The sequence below is a fragment of the Tachysurus fulvidraco genome, chromosome 2 (genome assembly GCF_022655615.1).
Source record: "Tachysurus fulvidraco isolate hzauxx_2018 chromosome 2, HZAU_PFXX_2.0, whole genome shotgun sequence".
Lineage (NCBI taxonomy): Eukaryota > Metazoa > Chordata > Actinopteri > Siluriformes > Bagridae > Tachysurus > Tachysurus fulvidraco.
The window spans coordinates 16,343,913-16,366,498 of NC_062519.1; the positions used below are offsets into that span (position 1 = coordinate 16,343,913).

Genomic DNA, 22,586 nt, shown 5'->3' on the forward strand with positions numbered 1-22,586 from the left:
TAAATGGGCAGTGCAGGAACTGTATAACCCTTTATGTGAAAATTGTCAAGCCATGGTAAGTGTGTTCATTTTAAAAACACCTCAAGCATGCAAAATAAATAGGAAAAACTGATAATAATGCAAACATTTGCTGACCCGGATGATCAACAGCCGTGGCAGACTTTAGTAACATTACTTGTTTGATCATAGCTCTTTCAGGCAAACAGAACATTAGGGAACTATATCTACATGCACATTAGCTCAGTTTAAACATTGACTAATGTTAAATCCTGATAGAGAGCAAATGTTCGCTTTTCAACGGAACTAAGATCGCGCTTGATGTTTGCTCACGAAAGAGCTTAGCGACTTTGCAGAAATGAGCTCGAGCCTCAAGCTGAGCAGTTGTGGATTATGAACCATGGCTTGTCCTTGTAGTCAGGGGGATATCTCCTGTATGACTTATGAGTTTCCGTTGGCCTTTCCTGGTAGTTTGTGCAACTGTGTCTAAGACTGATCTTAAACTTGATCTACGTGTCTTTGTTTAGGTATCAAACATTTTTATATGGTTGTATTTAATTAAAACAAAGAATGACATGATAAGAATTCGTCAGGAAGGATATCGGTTGTTTACTGGTTGAGTCTGTTTATCAGTTTATTTCAACATTCTGTCTCCTGAACTTTGATTGATTGACAAATGAATTTGATTGACGGGAGTGCCGACGTTTCAGACAACAATTCAGGCAACAAAAGTCAAAGAGCAGAATGTGATTTTAATAGACATGTCAACTTGCCACACGTCACAATATCAGCGTTGCAAATGTACAGCTATTTGAGTTTCTTTTCAATAAATTAATATGAAAGGAAAGTGAGCAAGTCTCTGCTACGACGCGCGAGCTACGGAAATTAGCGGGTAAACCCTTTTACGTGAAGCAAAGCTCTTTTTTTTTTCTTCATTTTGAGTTAGCTGGTTAGCTAAAAGTCTAGCCAGTTAGTTGGGTAACAGAGTGACAGAATTGCTGTAACATCGCTAGATATTTTCTACAGTAAACAAAAAATATTCTCTCAGTTTGGTTTCTGTAAAAAGTAAAAAAAAAAAAAAAAAAAATGGGTTGGCTTAAAAAGCCTCACAGATTTGAGTTATTTGCTTAGTACCTATTATTTGGTTTAAAGAGGCTAGAGTTAGCATTAGCTAATGAGGCGTTCAGTAACGTTGACGTAGCATTATCTAATGGTGTTTACTGAAGATACTGGCCATTCCCTGTGTGTAGACATTGAAAAAGCTCCTGAACACCAGCTAACACAGATAACGATGCCTTTTCCTCGTGTAAGTAGTTTATCTTTATCCCTTTTGTTATGCGCTAAGAAATTTCTTACAATGTTTTGTTGTTAGTGCACATTTCAGATTTTAATTTTACCTCTGGCTAACAACTACTATTTGGTACCTTTAGCAAATGGAAAAGCTGAATCTTTTATTTTTCCCCCCGTATTTTAAGCTGTGCAAATGATGAGAATTACAGGTTTTAGCCTCCACGGTTAGTAGGTTTCAGCTGCAGAATTGTGAATTAGGCTGCAGAGTATAAAGTGAAAAAGTGTGAAAATATCAACCTTCCTATACGTATTTAAAATCTTAAACAGTGATAAATCTTATGTTATTTCAACCAAAGTGCTGATTTGCATTTCTTCACCCCTTCCCGAGCTTACTGTACCAAACCGAGCGTTTCTCTTATTCAACACCAGCAAATATGAACCGTCATAAGGTCGTAGCTGGAGATGATGGTATTTATCTTAGTTTCAATTCCTATTTCACAAAAAAAAAAAAAAAAAAAAAAAAAAAAACCAAAGGTTTCACTCCAAGAGAAGCGAACGACTTGCAAATTCTTTGTTCATGCTGTAAGGCACCAGGGCTGGGAGCTTTATAAAAAGGGAGGAAAAAATAGCATCACTCTGATCGGACCATGCACAGAATAGATTCAAATACTCTTCTGTAAAAGTTATATAATAATAATATAGATATATATGAAAACTCTTATGTACAATTTAAAGTCCAACATTAGAGCACTCTCTTGTATTATACAATATTCCCTACATTAACATGCTTCAAATGCAAGTCACTTATTATTATCATCTTTTTTTTTTGCGGTCAACGAAGCCTCCCTGAGGAGAATTTAAACACTATATACAGGTGTAACGCTCAGACTAGGACACGAACGGCCCCTCGTTCAAGCTTTGCCTTCAAACCCGGGCGCCTTGACGCCGCGATCAGACGCGGGACGAGCTCCATGTGCGCCCCACGGTGTGAGGTAGCAGTTCACAGTGCAAACAGGATACGAAAAATAGCAATACAAAAGTCTTCACTTGGTATTGCGCTAGGTGCTAGTCACTAGCCCGCCTGAGGGGGGCGGTCTCACTCAAGTGTGTGTGGCCGTTGGGTAACAGAGTCTGTGTGAGCTCAGCGTCCGTGCAGGTTGAGGGAATGGAGGTCGGTTTTACCGGCCGATGGTGGCTCTCGCTTGGAGACGATGTTCCTGTCCTACTGGACACGGATCCTGGGACAGAAATTAAAACACAGCAGTTCAGTTGAGCTTTTTATAGCTTTTCATCACTGACCCCATTAGGAGGCACTACAATAGATAGATATATAGAATAGAATAGGGCATGAAAGCCTTTATTATCGCCACATATACATACAGTGGAGTTCTTTTCTTCACATACCCCAACTGAGAAGATTGGGGTCAGAGTGCATGGGCAACTATGATTCAGCACCCCTGGAGCAGAGAGGGTTGAGGGCCTTGCTCAAGGGCCCAGCAGTGGCAGCTTGGCTGTGCTGGGCCTTGAACTCCGATCAACAAACCAGAGCCTTAACCAGTTGAGCCACCACTGTCCCCTCGGGTTTTCGCATATCCCAGGTTATGGGGTCAGAGCGCAGGGTCAAGCCATAGGGACGGCGCCCCTGGAGCAGGTGAGGTTAAGGACCTTGCCCAAGGACCCAACGTTGATGTCTCAAGCAGCTTGTGGACTCGAACCCCGACCTTCTGATCAAGATCCCAGTGCCTTAACCGCTGGATCATCACGTCCTCAATGGATATGCCCTTCCTGACTCAACCCTCCTGCTTTGATCTGGGCACTGACTTGTGCAACCCTGTTGGTTACCTGCCTCGAAATCGTACTTGGGCCATGACACCTAACCTACAGTAAGCATAATTTATGATCATTTCAAAATATTGTAGAATTGAACAATTCTGGTTGTGCTTGGTTCTGCTCCGCTAGCCGAAGGATTCATTTTAGGTATTTAGGTATAATGCCACACCCATTACACAGCTCTCAGATTGCTCTTGTTGCTTGTATTGAATATGTTTTAGTATTTTCTGTTAATCAAACTTTGGTGTCTCCAATCTGGGAAACTGGTGCGGTATAAAACACTGTGCCTATTAAAATATAGCCAGCTATACCAGAACCTCTAGAGTTTACATTTCAACAAGCTGATTCTGACTCTCCCTTTTAAACTCTAGTCTGTTCCCTTGTTCGGCCCTGAGGCCATGGAATGTGCTGTGCACACTCTGTGTTAATAAAACCAAGCCAAACTAAATCATTCCACCCATCTGATGACAGGACAGAGGGTTCCTTCATCAAGCGATGATGGACGGTGAGCGTTTCTCTTGATTTATGAGCCGTGGGCGGAACACAATGAATCAAACTTAGTAAAAGGATGACATGCGGATATTGGGCAATGAAACGCCGTTGCTCGTTTTCTCGCTCTCACCTTTTCTATCGCAGTTTTTCTTGTGCAACGTAGGCGTCGCTTCTTTCCTGACTCCGTTCGGCATGCCGTTACAGTGCCCCTCGCCCGTCTTAAGGCTGCTGAAGGTCGACGGAGGCTGCATCTGCTGGTACTCCATGCCTGAAGGAGGTGTAATGCCATGGCAAAAGTAGTCTGGTGGCCTGGAGTAACTGTTACCGTTTTCCATGCAATCGGTACACAAGACTGGAACATCAAAACCTCCTGATAGGTCAAGGACGGAAAAGAGGAGTTTAGATTCCGATGACGAAATAGCAGTTAAAATTTTTATTGTGTAGTTAGAAATGCTTACCATTGTTGTGAGTGTGGCCACTCGGCTGGGATCCTCCGCCGGACTCCACTCTTATACATATGTCCTGCCTCTCAGACAGTGTGCCCTGTGAGGACAGGTAGCTTGGGACATCGGGGGGAACAATGGTCTCATCTGGAGGAAACCATCATGGAAAACATTAGCATTTTCACACCTGAAAGGACAAAGTAACTAAACAGAAGCAGTGTTCTGCCGCCTACCCGTGTTGACGCTGCACTCTTCGCTCTTCTTCCTTGTCTGGTAGATGATGCACACCCACACCAAAGAGGTCGCAACGACACTTGTAACCACGGCGATCACGACAATGCCTACAGTGACCGCCCCAGAGCTGCCATTCATGTGGCAATTGCCACCAGGACGCTGGTTCACAGTCAAGCTACACTGGGCACGTTCGGTGCCTAGAGGGTTGGACATGACACAAGTATAGCGTCCAGCATCCTCCAGCATCGAGCTGCTGATCACCAGAAGCTGGTTGGCGTGGGTGAAATGATGGCGCTCACTGGGGTGCAGCGGCTCGCCCCCATGCAGCCAGGTGATTCGGGGAGGAGGGCTACCCATGGCTTTACATTGCAGAGCCACCGCCTCGCCAAGCACCACACTGCGGTCCTCCATCCCCTGCAGGAGGTGAGGCATTTCTAAGGGATCACATGGAGAAAAGATTGAGATTGTCATTCGGCCGGTCAAAAACTACAGACAAATTAGAACCAAATTAAGAAGAGTTGTGACTTTCTTTCTTTTTACCATTTAAAGGGTCATGTACAGAAAAATACCACACACTAGATCCAAATTGTTATACAGCTTAAAACATACAACAAACTAGTTATGACTTATGTTCGGCCAATGAACAAAATTCTGAAGTTCCTTGGTGAAGGGTGTAAACTGTTTCCTAAACAAACTCGTGAACTAAAAGCAGTCACCAAAAGATCACGGATTACTGGTATATTTTCTGGGTTGTAAAGATGTAGGCAGTTTGAAGCCTACAAACTATAGCGAAGTTCATATCATGCTAAAACATGTAGATGGAAACCCCACTATTCTGCCCTGCCATATCACCTGCTAATAAATCTACATTTACAGTTTAGATTTAGAGCAAAACCATCCAGTGCCTTATGATTAAGTTTGTTGTACCTGATTAGCTTCATGCCTGAATGTAGCCTGTGCTTTCTGCAGTTACTTATGTAAGGTGGCGATTAGTTTGTGTCCGACATCCGCTCTGTTACTGTGGAATCTGAGGCTGTCCCTGCAGCTCTATTCAGCAGCTGAACTCAAGCCTGAGAAAAATTCTCATATCCCACTGCTTAAGATCTCTGTCTTGCCCCTCAGCCTCTCTGTGACCTCTTCTCTGCCCTTTCACCTCTGACCCCACTTAAAAACAAGGCCACAGCTGCACCAGCCAGAGCAAAACTGAAAACATTCTTTTTTTTATACAGTGGAGTGGATCTAGGGTTTGCCAAATCTCAGCTGCTTTAGAAACCCTACTTTGACTGTGTAAACTACATCTAACTGGTCTTTATCTCGCTTTCTAAACTAAATCCAGCAGAACTTATAAACCCAACAAGACTTTCTCTCAGTGTATAATCCCCACAAAGGACTAAAACCAATAGAACTGTGTTTAAACCCAACTCTTACCCAGCACGGTGATCGTGACATTGGCAGAGATCATGCCTGCGGTGTTTCTGGCTGTGCAGCTGTACACCCCCATGTCTTCAGGCTTCACGTGCATTATGAAGAACACGTCGTCGTCGGGCATCACCTCCATGCGCCGCTCACGGGCTGCCGGGAAATCCGTGCCACCGTCTTTCTGCCAAGCAACCTGTGGAGGTGGATAACCTTTGGCTGCGCACTCCAGACGGGCCTTTGCACCAGCCCGGATGGTGAGGTCACGTGGGGTCTTCACAAATGAAGGCAGCACTGTGTGTATGTGTGCAGGGGGGGTAGAGGAAGGAGCAGTGAATTAACCATGGATAAGTTTATTCTTGCACAACGCACCAATAATTTCAGTTAGATTTAGGAAATACTTGAAAGTTTGCAGTAAATCAGTACATAGAGTAAAATATCCAAATACAATCAAATCGATTTGCATCTGTTGGACTGGCTACGTAACCGAGTCACCGTCTGCACGGCAACGGGCGCTAAATCGGTTTGTTCCAAATGTGCTTGAACAGGTCAGTCAGGAAATGGGAGGGAGAAAGGAGGGCCACTAATCTCATTTCTGTCCTTAAACCCAGTCTCGGCTCGGCCCGCTCCTTCATTTAGCAAATAAGTTATGAATCCAAGTTCTATCAGCACAAATGATCGGAACCGGCAACATGTGGTAATACACTGCTCATTAAAATGTGTGTGTGTGTGTGTGTGTGTGTATATATATATATATATATATATATATATATATATAGTGGTAGCTCACAGACAACCTATGGCAAAAAAATTTTAAAAATTAAATCGTGCTTTTGTTGGCCACAAGATCAGGAGCAAAAGAACTGTTCACTAACCCCAAAGCTTTTTCTTGATTGAGTTCATGCTTCTCGTATTTGAGATTTAAATGATTACATGAGTATTTATTTATTATTATGTGTATAGCTGGTAGAATGTAAACGGTCATATCTGGGTTGTACTGAAGATAAGGACTTTTAAGAGTTGTGGTAGCTCAGTATTTAAAGCTTTAAAATAAAACCTACCGCTGATGCTGAGACGTGCTTTGTTGGAGTAGGTGGAGCCGAAGTGATTGGAGATGACGCACTGGTAACGGCCCTCGTCCTCGAACTTGACGTTGCGTAGATGGAGGACGGTCGTGTACTCCATGATTCCTGGGCCGTCTTTGGAGGTGGAGTGGGCAGAGTTCTCCACGTGGGCATGAGGAAGTGGCTCCTGGTCTTTCCGCCATGTGAAGGTCATGGGCGAGCTGCTGCTGCTTACCGCCATGCACGTCAAACGCACGTCTTTGCCTAACACGCCAGCAGTGGCTGAGGGGTGAACCGTGATCTGGGGTTTGGGCAGATCGTCTATGGACGGAAAATTCGCACAAATGCACAGTTAAAATGAGCACAAAAATGATTTGCTATACAGACTTACACAAGTTGTGTTTGTAGTTTGTCGTACAAGGATTTCTGAATGTTCAAAAAAAAAAGACACTCGTGTCCATTTGAAGTAAATATGTGTTCTCAGGTAATGACTTCTGACTAAACTTTTTCATTTCTTGGTACAAGCATGAGACTCACCCCTTCTTGTAAATACAGCCTATATTCCAAACAATCAGTCCTATATTTCCCAAACCCAAGCCTAACACCCCTAATCCGAGTAATTATGTCTATCAAGACAAGGCTATGTACTATAACAGAACATGTAATGATTCCTACCACAAACAAAGCTCTGTGCAGGAGCCTGGAAGATGCTGGTGCCCTTCAGGCTCTCAGGGTGTGCGCACATGGCATGGATGCCAGACTGTAGCTCTCGTGCCACAACCCACTCAGGAAACCAGTGCAGCTGGCAATCGCACAGGAAGCTATCGCTGAAGATCTCGCTGAGGACACGGAGAGATTTTTAACAGCGAATTAACACACAATTTTGCCTCTATTTAAAAAGTCAAATAAAATATAATCATAATGAATCAAAAGCATATGTTGGATTGCCCTTGTAGTGTGAATATGTCTGGGACTCACAGGCTGCGGAGGTTCTTCATATTGTTGAAGGCGTCTGGTAGAATGAAGAGGATGGCGTTTCCGCCCAGGTTTCTGTTCAGACGTGACAGAGATGATTTTGGAGTGTCCCCAACGTAAACACAGTATACACACACACGTTCTCTCTGTCTCGTATACATATGTATCTCAGCTTGTACTTGTAGAAACGTTTACTTTAGTCTAGGCAAAATGAGACCAGTGTATCTTACTAAATCTGTACCCTCAAGCTGCTTCTCAAACACTAAATTCCATTTCTTTGACAAAATGTTTGTCTCCCAAAGGGAGAAAAGGCTGAAGCTGGCTGGAGCAATACTCTGAGCAGCTGGCTATGAAAAAAAAAATGGTCTCAATCTTCTCTTTTTACAAAGATACCATTAAATTGCTAGCAGCCCTCTCAAGCATCTGTTTTTGGCAGAGTGCACCAGTGGCTGCAATGCATTCTGGGATACTCACAGGTGCTCAAGGGCCTCCAGGCCTGAGAAGGCTTTCTTGGCCACCGACTTTATCCTGTTTCCAAACAGTGTCCTGTGTGTCCAAGAGATGGGATGACGATGGGACGAGGAGAAAATGAGGGAAAATATTCAGAAAGAAACAAAGTGAGAAGGGGGAGAGAGATAAATCACAGTTAGTGAGGTTTAATCTGAAAAGACTTTGTGGTATTGAACATTCTGTGTACTGTGTACAGATTAGGAAGAGGATGAAAGATCGGGGTTCTCACACTGCTCCTTCAAAGCTCACTTTTATCTTTATTAGAATGCAGCGGTGATGACATGACAGGACTCGGGGAAAAGAGGCTTCCGTAAAAGAACGATAGGCTTATAGATTAACAAGCAGCCTTGTCACGGACTGGCAATCAAATGCTCAACACGATGCTCACGGATCTTCTAGGAGGCTAATCTCGCTCATACGCGACCTTTTAGGAGCCCCAGGAATTTGTTGTTACTTGCTCATTGCTTGCTCCCTTCTTTAGCAAATGGTCGAAATCAAGAATCACTTGTCCGTGGTGCAGATTTTTGTCATCTTATGGTTAACGAAATTTAATAGCCGTGGTCAGCGAGCCTTTCCGTCGGTTGCTGTAATCTAGTTAACCGATAATCTGGCGAACGTTTCTTTTTGTTGAATTGTAAATACGTGTCATTATTGTGGTTGCTGTCTGTCTTCTCTCTAGTTGCATCAACCCCAACTTGGTTGAGTAGAACTAAACCTCCAAGTCGCATTGGTTCTCGTTTAGATCGATTCTTGATTGAATGTGTGGTAGAACAGTTCCCACAAGAATCAGTGAGGAAGTGCTAAGTAGTTTGAGGCTGACTGGTGGTCATGCTTTCACATTCTTGGCTCACTTGTATACATTTGTGGTATTGGCAGGTTAGATGCTATTGTTTGAATTCTGGCTAGGCAAACAGCACAATCCTTACTTGGTCGCGCCTTCGGACTGAGACTAAGGCACCCTGTAATGTCTGTCAGCAGAGAGAGTGTGTGATCCCTGAACTTGATAGAGAGACAGGATAAGTCAGCTACCCACAGACTGAGACATCACCTTCTCTCATCTCTTTTGATTGTCCTGTAACCTTATCCAGAGCCAACATACCTAGCTTTAACTCTGTGACAATCCTATGACAATGTGACACACATTCTATGAACAACCAAGGAGATTATAACCAGAAACCCTGTGGATATTGTTCCACATCCACAATATAAGACAGAACTCGCTTCTTGTGACTTCCTTTTGTTCCTGGAATGGGAGAAGTGCTGGGAGAAGTGCATAAAGATTAAAGGAGAAATACTGGGGGTTTGTTGCAAGTATTATAACACTTTTTCCCCCAATAATTTCAGGAATTTTTGTTTCCCTTGGGTATGTTTCCCTTGCCTTGCCCTGAACCTGAGCTTTCCGATTCCCTGACTTAATCCTGAACCTCTACACTGAGCTTTACTTTTCCCCGACTTAATCCTGAACCTCTACACTGAGCTTTACTTTTCCCTGACTTAATCCTGAACCTCTACACTGAGCTTTACTTTTCCCTGACTTAATCCTGAACCTCTACACTGAGCTTTACTTTTCCCTGACTTAATCCTGAACCTCTACACTGAGCTTTACTTTTCCTTGACTTAATCCTGAACCTCTACACTGAGCTTAGATTGGCTGCAGTCCTGTTCTAAACTTTCATACTGAGCTTTAGCTTTGCTTTGCTATGGTGTTAGCTCTGCTGTGGGTTTGCCCTGAACCTCCAGCCTGCTTCCAACTAGAGCCCTGCGCGGGACTGTTTTTATAAACCCACACCCGCCCGCTACCGCTGAATTTTTGACCAGGACCGCCCGCGCCCACAAGCTGCGTGTTCCACTCCCGCCCACACCCGCAATGTTTGTGTCCACTCCCACAGATTTTTTCTTCAGAGCTTGTGAAAATTTTGATTGTATACAAATGATCAGACTAATTATTAGTTCAGGCTAATGTCCAGAAAAACAGAATTAAACATGATTGCATTTAAATAAGATAAATTAATTCTAATGCTAATACTAATCATCTTCTCAACATCATGTGTTGACTCCATTCTTATTATTAGGCTACACGCCAAACCCCACCGGGTCCCGCGGATCGCACGCAAAATTTTCTGACCGCCCACTCCCGCCCGGGGCAAAGGTGAAACCGCCCGCTCACGCGAGATTTGCGTTGGGTCCCGCGGGAGCCCAATCCCAATGCAGCCCTCTACTTCCAACCTCCAGTCTTCTATGGCTTACAATAATACCAATACCTTGTTATTATTATAAAATAATGACCTACTGCGTTACTACGGTGTAAAAACCTACAAAACAGAGCTCTATGACACTATGGAGATAACTATGCTATTAGGTTTTCATATATTCTTGGTTACTTTCACATCTTTGCTTGTTCGTTAGCGTTTTATAAAAGCGGAGGTAAGCCGTATCTAAACCTCAGGCGATCCATCCGTAAGAAAAGGGATTAAAAACGTAATCTGTCCAAGGGGAGATGAATTAACTCGATGGAAGAGTGAAAGAAATGAAAGGGGTGATGGGTATTTTCACAGTCACATCAATGTGCAAGTAAGAACAACAGGAACAAAGCAACGGCAAAGAATCCACACGGTTGATAAAACTACACACCCGTCTCTCATCCGCATCGCTCTATGGGAATGTCCGCAGACACAAAGCAGACCGAAGGCCCTTTGATGTTAGGTTCTGTCATTCTCTTTCGTTCCCAGGCCGCACAATGGCTTCTCTGGCAGGAGCCTAGTGGCTGGAGTGGGTTTTGCCAGGGCTGTGCATCACTGGGATAAAAGAAGCAGGACAGCGAGCGAACATGGTGCTTGAGGAGGCCAGATCGCCCCTTCACCCTTTCATTTCACACCCTCAGGATTAACTGACACAACTGCAGTGACTGACAAGGGGACCGAGGTAGCTTGCTCAAATCACCACAAAAAGCCTTCTCAGAAGTCCCTCCAATAGTGTCCTTCTGATTCCACTCTTACTATCCAAACATTTTCATCCAACGCATGAAGAGCTCACAGTATCAAACACACACACACACACATGCACACACACACACACATATGCACAAACATACATACAAAAGGGGAAACAAAAGGGGAAAAGGATTGGCCAAAATATTTTATTCGACAGATCTTGAGGTATAAGTTCTGGCCTTGTGACTGCAGCATCTGTATAGCATGTGACAATCAGTGAAGAAAGAAAATGTGCTTGGATATTCAATTGGCCAATGTCTTTGGTGCCAAAGGTGCAGTAACTTGGAGGGAGGATAAAGGCCCATACATCCCTCGATCACTCTCAGAGATGATCAGCATTAAAAAAGCCCTTATTTAAATGTCAATTAGTGCTTCTAATCTTTAGGTGCCCATCATATGCCCTCTCTTGTGATCCAGTAACTGAAGATCTCCCAGAAGTGTAGGAAATGATTAGGCTGCACATTCAAAACAAGAATCTGTCTTAACTTTGTGCCAAATGAACTGGAGACGTTCCGGTAAAAACTGCTTGTACGTAATATTGTTATCTCGTACGATCATCCATTGGCCATCCAGCATCATTTGGATGAGACAACTTTACCCAAATACCATTATGTCCTGTTTCTATCCATGATAAACAGCACCCTTTGGCAGTGAACTGGTGTTCAACAGAAAATACACAGTTGCAGTTTTCTAGTGCATTAAGTACCGGAGAAAGGAACAAAGTTTTCTTTAGATTTCTATTTACTAGTGTCTGTCAGATATAACTCTCCCAACATATATATATACACACAATATATGTTGCATGGGGTGTTTTATTGTTCATTCTTGAATGAAATAAACAGTAATTCTGATTTTTGGAGTTGGCTTGAGGCTCACCAGCACACGTTTAAGTAATTGGGAGAGATTAGGGATGGAGGGACTAAGGGAGAGTCAGAACTGAGAGGAGAGGGTGAAAGAAAATGACTCACAGCTTCCGGAGTTTCTTTAGGCCTGCAAAGGCACCACTGGTGTCCTCGATTGTTCCAGAAATGTCATTGTGGTCAAGATCCCTATAGAGAGAGAGAGAGAGAGAGAGAGAGAGAGAGAGAGAGAGAGAGAGAGAACGTGAAGTGAGATGGAGTAAAGTAGTCTTGGCCCTGTCCCAATACTCTTGGCAGGCATCTGGTTGAGAGTCACAGGTTGTACACATAGTCCCAGACACACACCTGGTCTGAAGAGCTCTCTCACTCCTTCTTCTCTCTCTCTGCCAGCCAAATGCATTCTTTCCTTTGTGAAGCATGAGGCTACAAAAAAGCCAGCCGTGTGCAGGCTAACGCATGCATAATGCATGACAACTGAATGATACTGACACACACAAACAGCCAGGCCTCAGAATCTTTCAGCACCATGAAGCCATCGTCAGGTTCATGTCAGACAGAGCGGAGTAGAGGCAAGCACCGACGACGGGCTCCGTGTTCTCTACATGTCTGATTGTGACACTGCTCTAGCCATTGCTTGCTATCAGAACTCACAGCCCTTTCTTTTCATTCAAACTTCATCTGTAAGCATTTAAACAAACGTAAAACAAATGCAGGAGAAAAAATATTCCCTTTGAGACGTGCTTTTGTGTATGTGCACTACTCAAAGACCCTCATTCAATCCCACTCCCCCAAACTTCTATTGCAATTTTGACAGCTCTCCCTTTCACACCACCTTGGCTTACTTTCTCTTTCTCTCTCTCTCTCTCTGTCTTGGCTGCCAGTTCCCTTTTCTTTCTGGCTGGCTAGTCCTAAATGAGCGGTGGGTCGTTAATGGAGGTGTCCAGGGCCTCCGGTCCCCCCCTTTGCCCATTTCTCTCTCGCCCGGTGCGTACCAATTAAAGCTTGCCCTGCTCCCTTTCAGCGGGACACACTAAAGCCATGATTAGATTAGAACTGTCTTGTCAGACAATACAGAGATAAAAAGAGAGAAAGAAAGAGAGAGAGGGGGGAACGAGTGCACAAGCAGGATGGCTGAGCGAGCGAAGTAGCAAAGCACATATAACCCCAGAGAAAACTCTCAGCGGAGACACACAGAGGTAGAAAGATTAGCACATCAAACAGGAGGACAAACCACGGGATGAGAGAGCAACGGAGCAAGACGGACGGGAAGAACGGACAGAAGAAAAGGACGAGAAGAAAGAAGGGGTGGGGGTCAAACAGGGATCCTCTCATTCCCACACGAGGAGCCCCTTCCCCCCATGGTTCAGCCATCAGAAGTAAAAGGAGGGCTAAGGCCAAGGTCTGGCACCCTACTGAGAGAAAGCCTTCATGCAAAGGTTTAATTCTTTAGGTGAGAAAGAAAGAAAGCATTAACATGAACAAATGAATTAGTAAGCGACAGTATATGTGTGTATATGTGTGTGTGTGTGTGTGTGTGTGTGTGTGTGTGTGTGTGTGTGTGTGTGTGTGTGTGTGTGTGTGCTCTAATGTTTTTTAACAACTTTTCTTTAAAGAAATAAATAAAAAAAAGAAATAAAGTGCCTGGCTCTCCTGAGATGCCTGGCACAGGGAGCCAACGCACCCAGGAAGCCCGGTGGGAACCAACAAGCCAACAAAGACGAAAGAACAGTGGAAAAAAAGAGCTCTCACAAAAAGACTGAAAACTTAAACGCCAACTTTTCCCCAAACGTCTATGCAAAATAACGGCTTTTCAAACCGCGGCTGTCATTCTAGATTTAGTAGCTTACGAAAAGAAAACAAAAGTGTTTTACTGAGGCTGCAAATCAGGCCTAGACTAAAGCCTAACCTACACTTGTTTTAATGGCTACACGGCATCAGAAGCGTTGCTGTAGAGCTGTATTTTTTTGACTGTTGTTCACGTAGGTGTGTTAACTTGAAGGCTAACTCAAAATCCAAACAAGTACTTTGTGTCCACCAAGGCCAAGCCCACCATAGAGTGGAGACGTCTGATTGTCTCGACCCGTTGGATGCATGTTGGTGGCTCGTGTGGTTTTGGGATTCTCCCCCCACCCCACCCCAAACAATTTTCCCAACCCTAAATGCTGAGGATTTTCAATAGACATGGCTCCAAAAAATACTTCTAAAAACACTAGATACGTGTGTGGTGTCGTAAATGATTGTAAAATGTGTTGCACTTACAGTAAGCGTAAGGAGCTGAGACCTTTGAAAGCTCCCTCTGCTATATAGTTGATGGAGTTGTGGCTCAGCTGAAGAGTCTGCAAGTTGGCTAACTTCACAAAACTGCCCTCGGCCAGCTTTGTCAAGTTGTTATGGTCCAGATGCCTACAAGAACATAAATCCTCATTATTGAAAATGTATGAATGATATTTTCCTGATATCATTGTATGTATGTGTATATATCAAGGCACAGAGATGATGGGTTAGAAATTCTCACAGCTCTCGTAGCCTCTCGCAGAAGCGCCATCCCTCAGGGTTGAAGCTCGAGATCGAGTTGTTGGACAGATGGAGGTGTAGCAGTGACTGGAGGCCATACAGAGAGCCACTGTTCACCTCTTTCAGACTGTTATACTCCAAATGGCTGCAGGAGCAAAACGCCAGAGCTGGGTTATTACAGCTAAACGACTAACCCGGCTGCAATTTACCTGTCAGAGCCCAGAAATGAAGACGGATGGCTCTAAATATGATTCACCATTAAGGGAAATTTTGTCAAATTGCACTTGGCTTGTGAACGTCTTGAAGGCGGGGAGTTTGAACTTTAGTAATCTGTCCCAGATTTAATGATGATTCAAACTACGAAGCCAAGACCGTGATTTGGCTTTCGTCCAATTTAGTCTCGTTACAATTAAATAGCGGACATCAAATTACCCTAATTAACTACAGAACGTCCAAGATATACAAATATACCAAACTTCCTTACACAGATCTGCTTTATAACCTGTCATGTCGACTGTAGACTCTGAGATGTTTATGAGTGTATAATGATTATATGCCTTTCAGCGCAGCCCTTTAAGTAGATCGCATACATTAAGGAACATAGTGGACTCACAGGGTTCTCATGCGTGCCAGACCGAAGAACGCCCCGTCTGTGAGCTTGCTGATGTTGTTCCTCTGGAGTTTCAAAACCTCCAGGATGGAGAGACCCTGAAAGGTCAGGCCTTCGATCAAGCGCAGCCGGTTCCTGCTCAGGTCCCTGTAGGGAAGCCACATGGATCATTTAATCACAGAGGTTTCTTAATGAGTATAAACTCTTTATATAAGCAACTGTCGTGTTACAGAGAAACCACCATGTCTGAAACTCCAAAAATCACAGACACTGGAAACTCTGTTTATAAAAGTTCAATTAATCTCCTCATATAAAAATTATACACATTTGTCATCGGTCGATTACTAGTCTGCGCAAGTCGTAAATCTCGACCAATCAGAATTCAGCAGTTTTTTGGGTATAGATGTAGATTAGCTGCGTGAATATTAAGTACATGACAAAAGGAAATGGAGCCGATAGAGAACCAACTAATCAGTCACTCACACACACACACACACACACACACACACACACACACACACACACACACACACACAGCCTGTGGCTTTAAGGAACCAGGCCCAGGTGCAAGGGCTACAGTGGCTGCAGTGCCTAAGAGCAAAGCGAGATACAAACAACCCGCTGGTGGCTTTGTGTTCTCCACTCTGTTACTACAAGCAGACGGGAAATACAGTAACACCCAAACCCTAAGAACAAAGCATACCTACAGACAGAGAGAGAGAGAGAGAGAGAGAGTGAGAGAGAGAGTGAGAGAGAGAGAGTGTGTGTGTAATGGTGGTGAGGGCCCTCTTTAGATGATCAGCACACTTTCTGTCCAGGTGTGAGGATTAAAAACAGAAGGCCAGGATATCCAGGGGTCCTGCACCATTTTCAGACTCTGTATGCAATTCAGAACTTTCCCAAAAACTCATAATCTCCCCAGGAACCTTTTTGGAAACTTTTACAAATGCTCAGGAACCTTCTAGAAACATGAACTTTCCCAGGAAACTTTTTTTTTTCTCTTCCTTTTTTTGTTTGTTTTGTTCCCAGGAACAGCAGACGTGTTTCTCCCAAAGCAGAAACCGAGGTTGCATTTTCACTGTAGGAACATTCAGGGAAACTCAGGAAGTTTTTAAGAAACCTTTCTAGCACATTTACAGGAACGTAAGAACTGTTTTGGTTCCTGTGTCACGGTTTCAGGAACATTTTTAGATCCTCTAGGACGCAGATCTCCCGAACAGGAGCTACTAAGGTGAAGCTTTCGGTATTGAGCTGCACTGACTGGATGAAATGAGCCGGTGTCCTGCGGCAACAGATTGTCATGATTGCAGACACACACACGCACACACACACACCTGCAGACACCGATATAATTATTAGCAACGGAATTGATGCTCTATAATTAAGTTGTTCCGAGACTAATTTTGTCTGTACGCCACACCTACTTTTTCATCTACATATAGCGGCGTCTCTCCACCCTGTGTAATTATAACCTCAGAAATATTCACAAAATAGACACGTCGAGCACGTGTAACGTGCGGATCAAAGGTGTAGCTGATGGATGTATGCAGGTGAGTTCGGGTCTTGTTCTGTCTAAAGGTGGTGTGTGTGTGTGTGTGTGTGTGTGTGTGTGTGTGTGTGTGTACACTCACAGCTGTGTTAGTCTGGGAAGCTCGAGGCCTTTGACAGGCAGCTGGGTGAGCCGGTTCCTGCTGAGCCTCAGGACCTGCAGAGTGTCGTTCAGGTTCCTGAACGCACCAAACTCCAGGTGTACAATTTTATTACTGCTGAGCGACCTGAGGTAAAAAAAAAAAAAAAAAAAAAAAAAACACAATTCCACACATTACAGTCTAATCTTCAGTCCATTCTGTATCCTATTCAGGAACAGGGTGGATTCAGAGACTATCCCGGGAATATCGGGTGGGAATACACCCTGGACGGGACGCCAGAGGAATTTCCGCCTGTTTACTGCGTGCCAAGACGTTTAGACCGGAATGAGCCTCGGAGAAATGTTAGTAGAAAATTTTCCCAGGTTTATAGTTGCCCGTTTGCTGTTTTATTTTATTTTATTTTATTTTATACAGTTACCTTTTTTTTATTCCCATAAATAATCCAACAATATACAACAATGACGCATCTCGATCTACATGCAGAGTTCTAACAATACCGCTTTTGTCTTTTTGCCTGCTTTTATATATGTGTGTATATATAAATATATATAGTTTAAGTTTGGAAAAGTTTCAGCGAATTTGGGAAAAGGATTCTGACAAATCCGGCCACTTTTGATTGAACTCTATCACTGGACGACTCGATGAGCGTTCTGGCTTTGTGGTGTCCGGAAAAAGAAAAAATAGTGTAAGAAAATTGACAAGCACATATTGAGGAGAAAAGAATGATGGAGAGAGAGAGAGAAGGAGAGAGAAATACAGGATGATTGACTCACAGATCTCGGACACGGAGGCCACGAGGGAAGCAGTGTTCTCTCACATCGATGATGTCATTATTACTCAGGTCCAGAGTCTCCAAGTGGGTGAGGTTTCGGAGACGGCTGCCCTGCACGCCGCTAATCTTATTATGGTGCCTGGGGGAGAGACAGAGAGAGAGATAAGAGCCACTATTAATATATTTGACACGTTTTATTAGTCATAATTAATACATTGGTAAGTGATATGTCCCATGAAACTACAATATAATGTGCAGGTGGGGAAAAAATGGCTCGGTGAGGAGAGATTTTATGGGCAGTACAAGACCATGGGAAACGTGTCCCGATATCTGTCGCATGTAAAAAATATTTATCTCAAGAAACCGCTAATTATATCTTCATGCTCGTTAAATATTCATGAATATTCACGGTCCGTATCCTTAGCAATTTACATATTCAACTTGATTGCTAGCTAGCTTTTCAGAAACTAGTTAGTTTTCCGTGACAGGAACCTGTTCAGGAAGCGAATAACTTTTAACAGATTTCCACAAGAGGAACCTTTGCTGTGAATCAGGAATGTCTCACGTCACAGAGGAACCTTTTTGGTCTGCAAACCAGGAGCTACTGCGGTGGTTTTAGAAAAAAAAATGTATTAATATTATTAACTTACTACTTGTATTAGCCGTGCTAGCTAGCTGGATTAGCTTCTCGTGTTTGCCGTGCAGCTGGAAACACGTACATGGATCTCTATTTGTTTGCGTATTAAAGCGTGATCGGGTTAAAGCCTGCGAGTTGTTTTTTTGTGATGTCATAAACTGAGCTCATCCACAGAGCACCTGAGGCCTAGTTTGTGTTTAAGATTACTCTCTTATTCTGTTTTTACACGCTGTTCAAAAAAACAAGGTCATTCTGGCATCATGTCAATAATGATTTCAGACAGCGATGTACTGTAGAGATTACTACAGTTAATAAGATCTGGTCAGAATAACACTCTGATTGGTCAGAGGTCTTAAGGGCAGAGAATGAAAACATCTGTGATTGGTTAAGGCTAAATTTAGATGTGGAAAACATCATGTTCAATGGAAAACATGAAGAAGTCCACATTTGGAAATGTAGTAATCTTAGTGTGGACTTTTGATTGTAGGTCTTTCCCAGCTGGTCAGAGTGACGGCGTAGTGGCACGGCTACCATAACAGCCGCCTCTCAAGGGGAATTTGCATGTTTGCTATTTGCATCGTCTTGTTTCTCTCGCAGCCTGAGAATCGATTCGTGCTGGGAATCGACGGTTTGTTTATCGACGCCTTCGCGTTTGAGAAGCATGGAAAGGTCAGAGTCTTTTTGGTCCACATCTGGAGTTGTTGGGTTTGGGTTCAGGGACAGATCTAAGCCAGAGCAGAACGCCGTCAAACCAATAAACTCGAGTATATAAATATATTTTGCAGGTGCAATCAGCCTAAAGATGCTAACACTGGCTCTCACACACAATCCTGAGCCTTGAAACCTAATAACTTAATAAGTCCATTTGTGATGACAAACACAAGCTGGTCGGATGATCATTCTTTAACGCGATCCTCCGACGCTCTAATCCGTCTTCCAGGATGCTAACTGGCTTGAACTCTCTGGTTGCTAATAAGAGCTGATGGCTATTACGGCTTAATTCTAATAAGTTTATTATTGCTATATTTATCCTGGGACTATTTGAGTCCTTTCCCACGAAGGCACACATACGCAAACAGACACGCAACCCCAGAGCTGACCGCTTTAAACCAGAGTAGTCAAAGAAGAGTGACGGAGAACGAAGGAGACAGAAAAAGAGAGCATTCCTTCCACCACCGCACCTGAATAAACAGAAAGCGAGGGAGAGAGAAGGATGGCGTGATGGTGGATGAGGGATGAGCGTGAGCGCGGGGGCGGTCCTGTTGCTCCTGGAGCTCTCAGGCTGCACCGAACAGCAGGTTCAACAGCTGCTGACCCGCACCCGAGATCAAAAACACAAACAAAACCCCTGGATGTAAGCGAGAGGGCGTGGCTTGCTTCATCAAACTCTCACCAAAAAAAAGAACAAAATGCACAAAAGGCTGTAAAGTCAAATCCCTGTACTGCAGGAAATCCCTAGCTCACCATCTTACTTCTGATCTCTTTCCATCCGCCTCTTTGTGTGTGTGTGTGTGTGTGTGTGTGTGTGTGTGTGTGTGTGTGTGTGTGTGTGTGTGTGTGTGTGTGTGTGTGTGTGATGACATCACACTGACCCCTTCTACTTCCCATCCCCGCCTCCCATTCGTTTTACAGTAAGCTGTTTGACTGACAGCTCCAGCTGTCACCCTTCTCCTGCTTTTCAGCTGTGCTGCTCAGTAAAGATAGACTTTTACCCAGCATGGAAGAGCACGACACGGCAACAGGCCTCGACCCAGGCCGAAAAAAGCAGCTCCGGGACTCGCGTCCTGGACGTGAACGCTGCAAACTCACGCAAACTGTAACATAACCCAATGTCAAATGACTGCATTTCAGACGCTCGAGCCCAGCCGCACTGTCAGCAAATCGAAGCGAGTAGGTTTGGGATCTCTCTTTTTTTTTTTTAAATTACGTTGTATTTTTTTTTTTTTTTGAAAGAGAATGATGAATAAATGTAAATCAATAAGGTAACACCATGACTGTTCAGCCGAGAGCAATCAGGACAGGGATCACTTGACTGCTCAAATGGATGACACATTGGCAGTGGAGATATATTACAGAGAGAGGGAATGTGATACAGGGGCGATTGGTGTGCGCACACACACAAGCACACACTCACACGCACACACACACACACACAGAGTGGAGTGAGAGATACACAAGGACATGATCTGTGGTGCTACACACACTCACACACACACTCACACTCACACACACAGCGTATGGGGTGAGAGATACACAAGGACAAGAACTGTTGTGCTACACACACACACACACACACACAGAGCGTATGGGGTGAGAGACACACAAGGACAAGAACTGTTGTGCTACACACACACACACACACACACACACACAGCGTATGGGGTGAGAGATACACAAGGACAAGAACTGTTGTGCTACACACACACACACACACACACACACACACACACACACACACACACACACACACACACACCCTCTATACACCGCTGTTTATAGATTGGCCTAATGGATCAAATCAGGTCGAGCAAATGTGACATTAGAACGACTCTTTAGATTAATGTATGTAATAAAACACACCAGAACATGCTGTTATAAGAAAATAATCAATAACAGAGTGGTGCGGTGATGCAGAGTCACTGTTACCAACCGGAAGATGATTATTTCATTGTTTCCCGGTTTCAAACCACAGCGACTTGCAGATTACAGATCTGATTTGATCAGTTTTTATTATCTTCTTATTATTACATGTAATGTTTGTGAGTTCTCTCACTGATCTCTCTTGGTTTTGTTAAAACTGTTACAATGGCACTGATACTGGAGACTCCTTCCATAACCGTTACATAATATATTATTATTATATTTATTTTGGTGATTTAATCGCGTAACTTGAATCTAACACCAGTAGATTTTATCTCCAGAGCCCACAGCATGCTTTTTCAGCGTTTATCAAGCTGGACCTCATCGATATCCTGTATGCTGTGTAACTTTTCTACAAAGGACAGATCTTTAAGAGTAGCTGGAAGCTTGAGCATGGGTGTGCGAGAACACAGCTCGGAGGTGTTGGCTTACAGATGGAGAGTGACGATGGCTGGCGGGGCGCTGCCAAACTCGGGGATTGATGTCAGCTCATTGTGGTCCAGTCTCCTGAGGGTCAAACACAAGAAGACGGTTTAATTACACGTCGAAACGAAGGCCAGGGTCTTTTATCAGAGGTACACAGAGAGCAGGAATCAATGTGTAGTGCTACGTCTAGTTATTAGGGAGCTCAGTGGATAATTGGTTATAAACAGGAGGCAGGATGATTCCCAGTGTAGTAACCGGCAAGGATGTGATCGAGAGAAACATGTGAGGAAGCGAGCGAGAAAGAGTGAAGCACTCTGGCTGGTGGCCAGCTGTAGCCCCTCTCTGCATAAAATATTTACAGGGCAGGTTAGCGAGTGGTGTCGGGTGATGATGGAAAGTCCTTATTATAGCAAACCTCCTCTTCACTCCCAATTCCCCCCGCTTTGAGAACAATAGCCTCCGACAAAAAGCCTTAAGTGCCCAATAAAGCTGACTGACAGTTGGGCTATGAAATCATTAACTACTGCACTGTAAGTGACACATGCGATTAAACTCATTATTGCAGTTCCTTAGAGCTTCCGAACACCAAACGTTAAACCAGTTGGAGAAAAAATTATTTATTGTGATGGAATTGCATTAAAATGATTCAGAGCTGAGAGACGGCATACGATGTGTCTGCCAATCGCGGCAACACGAGCCGACCGTAGTGTATGAGGAAGAAGGCTAACTGTGCTTTTGCAAAAAAAAAATTTTGGCAATTACATAATTCAATATACATATTTTTTTACTGTAACATTAATAATTTTGTATTAATAATGATCAGAAATCTATGAATTCATCATATTTATAACATAGATCAGTAAGAATAGAGTTGAAGGGACTTTTTAAAACGTTCCCAGTTGTGGTTTTATTTTATTTTCTACAGTAATGTTTTTTTTTTGCTATTAGGATTTTTTTTTATTTATTTGTTTGTTTGTTTATTTATTTAAAATAAATAAATAAAACAATGTCAATAAATTACATGAATTTATTCCGATCTTTGATTTAGTTGCCCAATGGCTTAGAAAATATGCTTCTATAGACATAAGATTTTATTTCCTTTTCTTTTGGCCTGTAAAATGCCTAGATGTCGAGCTTTGACCTTCATCTTAGATCGGTTGTGAGAACTCTTATAGATTCTGACGTTTATAGTCGGATTTCAGACAAATCTCGGTCGAGACGTTACGTCCCGTAGCTC

General features: G+C 43.5%; 1 protein-coding gene across 3 annotated transcripts in view; it reads right to left on the bottom strand.

Moving 5' to 3' along the window:
- Nucleotides 1-729: 729 nt before the first annotated feature.
- lrig1 (leucine-rich repeats and immunoglobulin-like domains 1) overlaps nt 730-22,586 on the bottom strand; it is a 34,910-nt gene continuing 13,053 nt past the window's right edge. For 2 of the 3 annotated variants that reach the window (XM_027155844.2, XM_027155843.2), the window contains exons 4-19: nt 21,356-21,430; nt 17,648-17,785; nt 16,857-17,000; nt 15,229-15,372; nt 14,617-14,760; nt 14,361-14,504; nt 12,210-12,290; nt 8,216-8,287; nt 7,745-7,816; nt 7,442-7,605; nt 6,764-7,087; nt 5,715-5,996; nt 4,286-4,720; nt 4,068-4,199; nt 3,740-3,979; nt 730-2,525 (exon numbers count right to left, since the gene is read on the bottom strand). In XM_027155844.2, coding sequence (XP_027011645.2) covers nt 2,353-2,525; nt 3,740-3,979; nt 4,068-4,199; nt 4,286-4,720; nt 5,715-5,996; nt 6,764-7,087; nt 7,442-7,605; nt 7,745-7,816; nt 8,216-8,287; nt 12,210-12,290; nt 14,361-14,504; nt 14,617-14,760; nt 15,229-15,372; nt 16,857-17,000; nt 17,648-17,785; nt 21,356-21,430 — 2,764 coding nt within the window. In that variant the 3' untranslated portion in view covers nt 730-2,352. The remainder of the gene's footprint in view (nt 2,526-3,739; nt 3,980-4,067; nt 4,200-4,285; nt 4,721-5,714; nt 5,997-6,763; nt 7,088-7,441; nt 7,606-7,744; nt 7,817-8,215; nt 8,288-12,209; nt 12,291-14,360; nt 14,505-14,616; nt 14,761-15,228; nt 15,373-16,856; nt 17,001-17,647; nt 17,786-21,355; nt 21,431-22,586) is intronic. The other variant, XM_027155845.2, reaches the window with a different exon arrangement.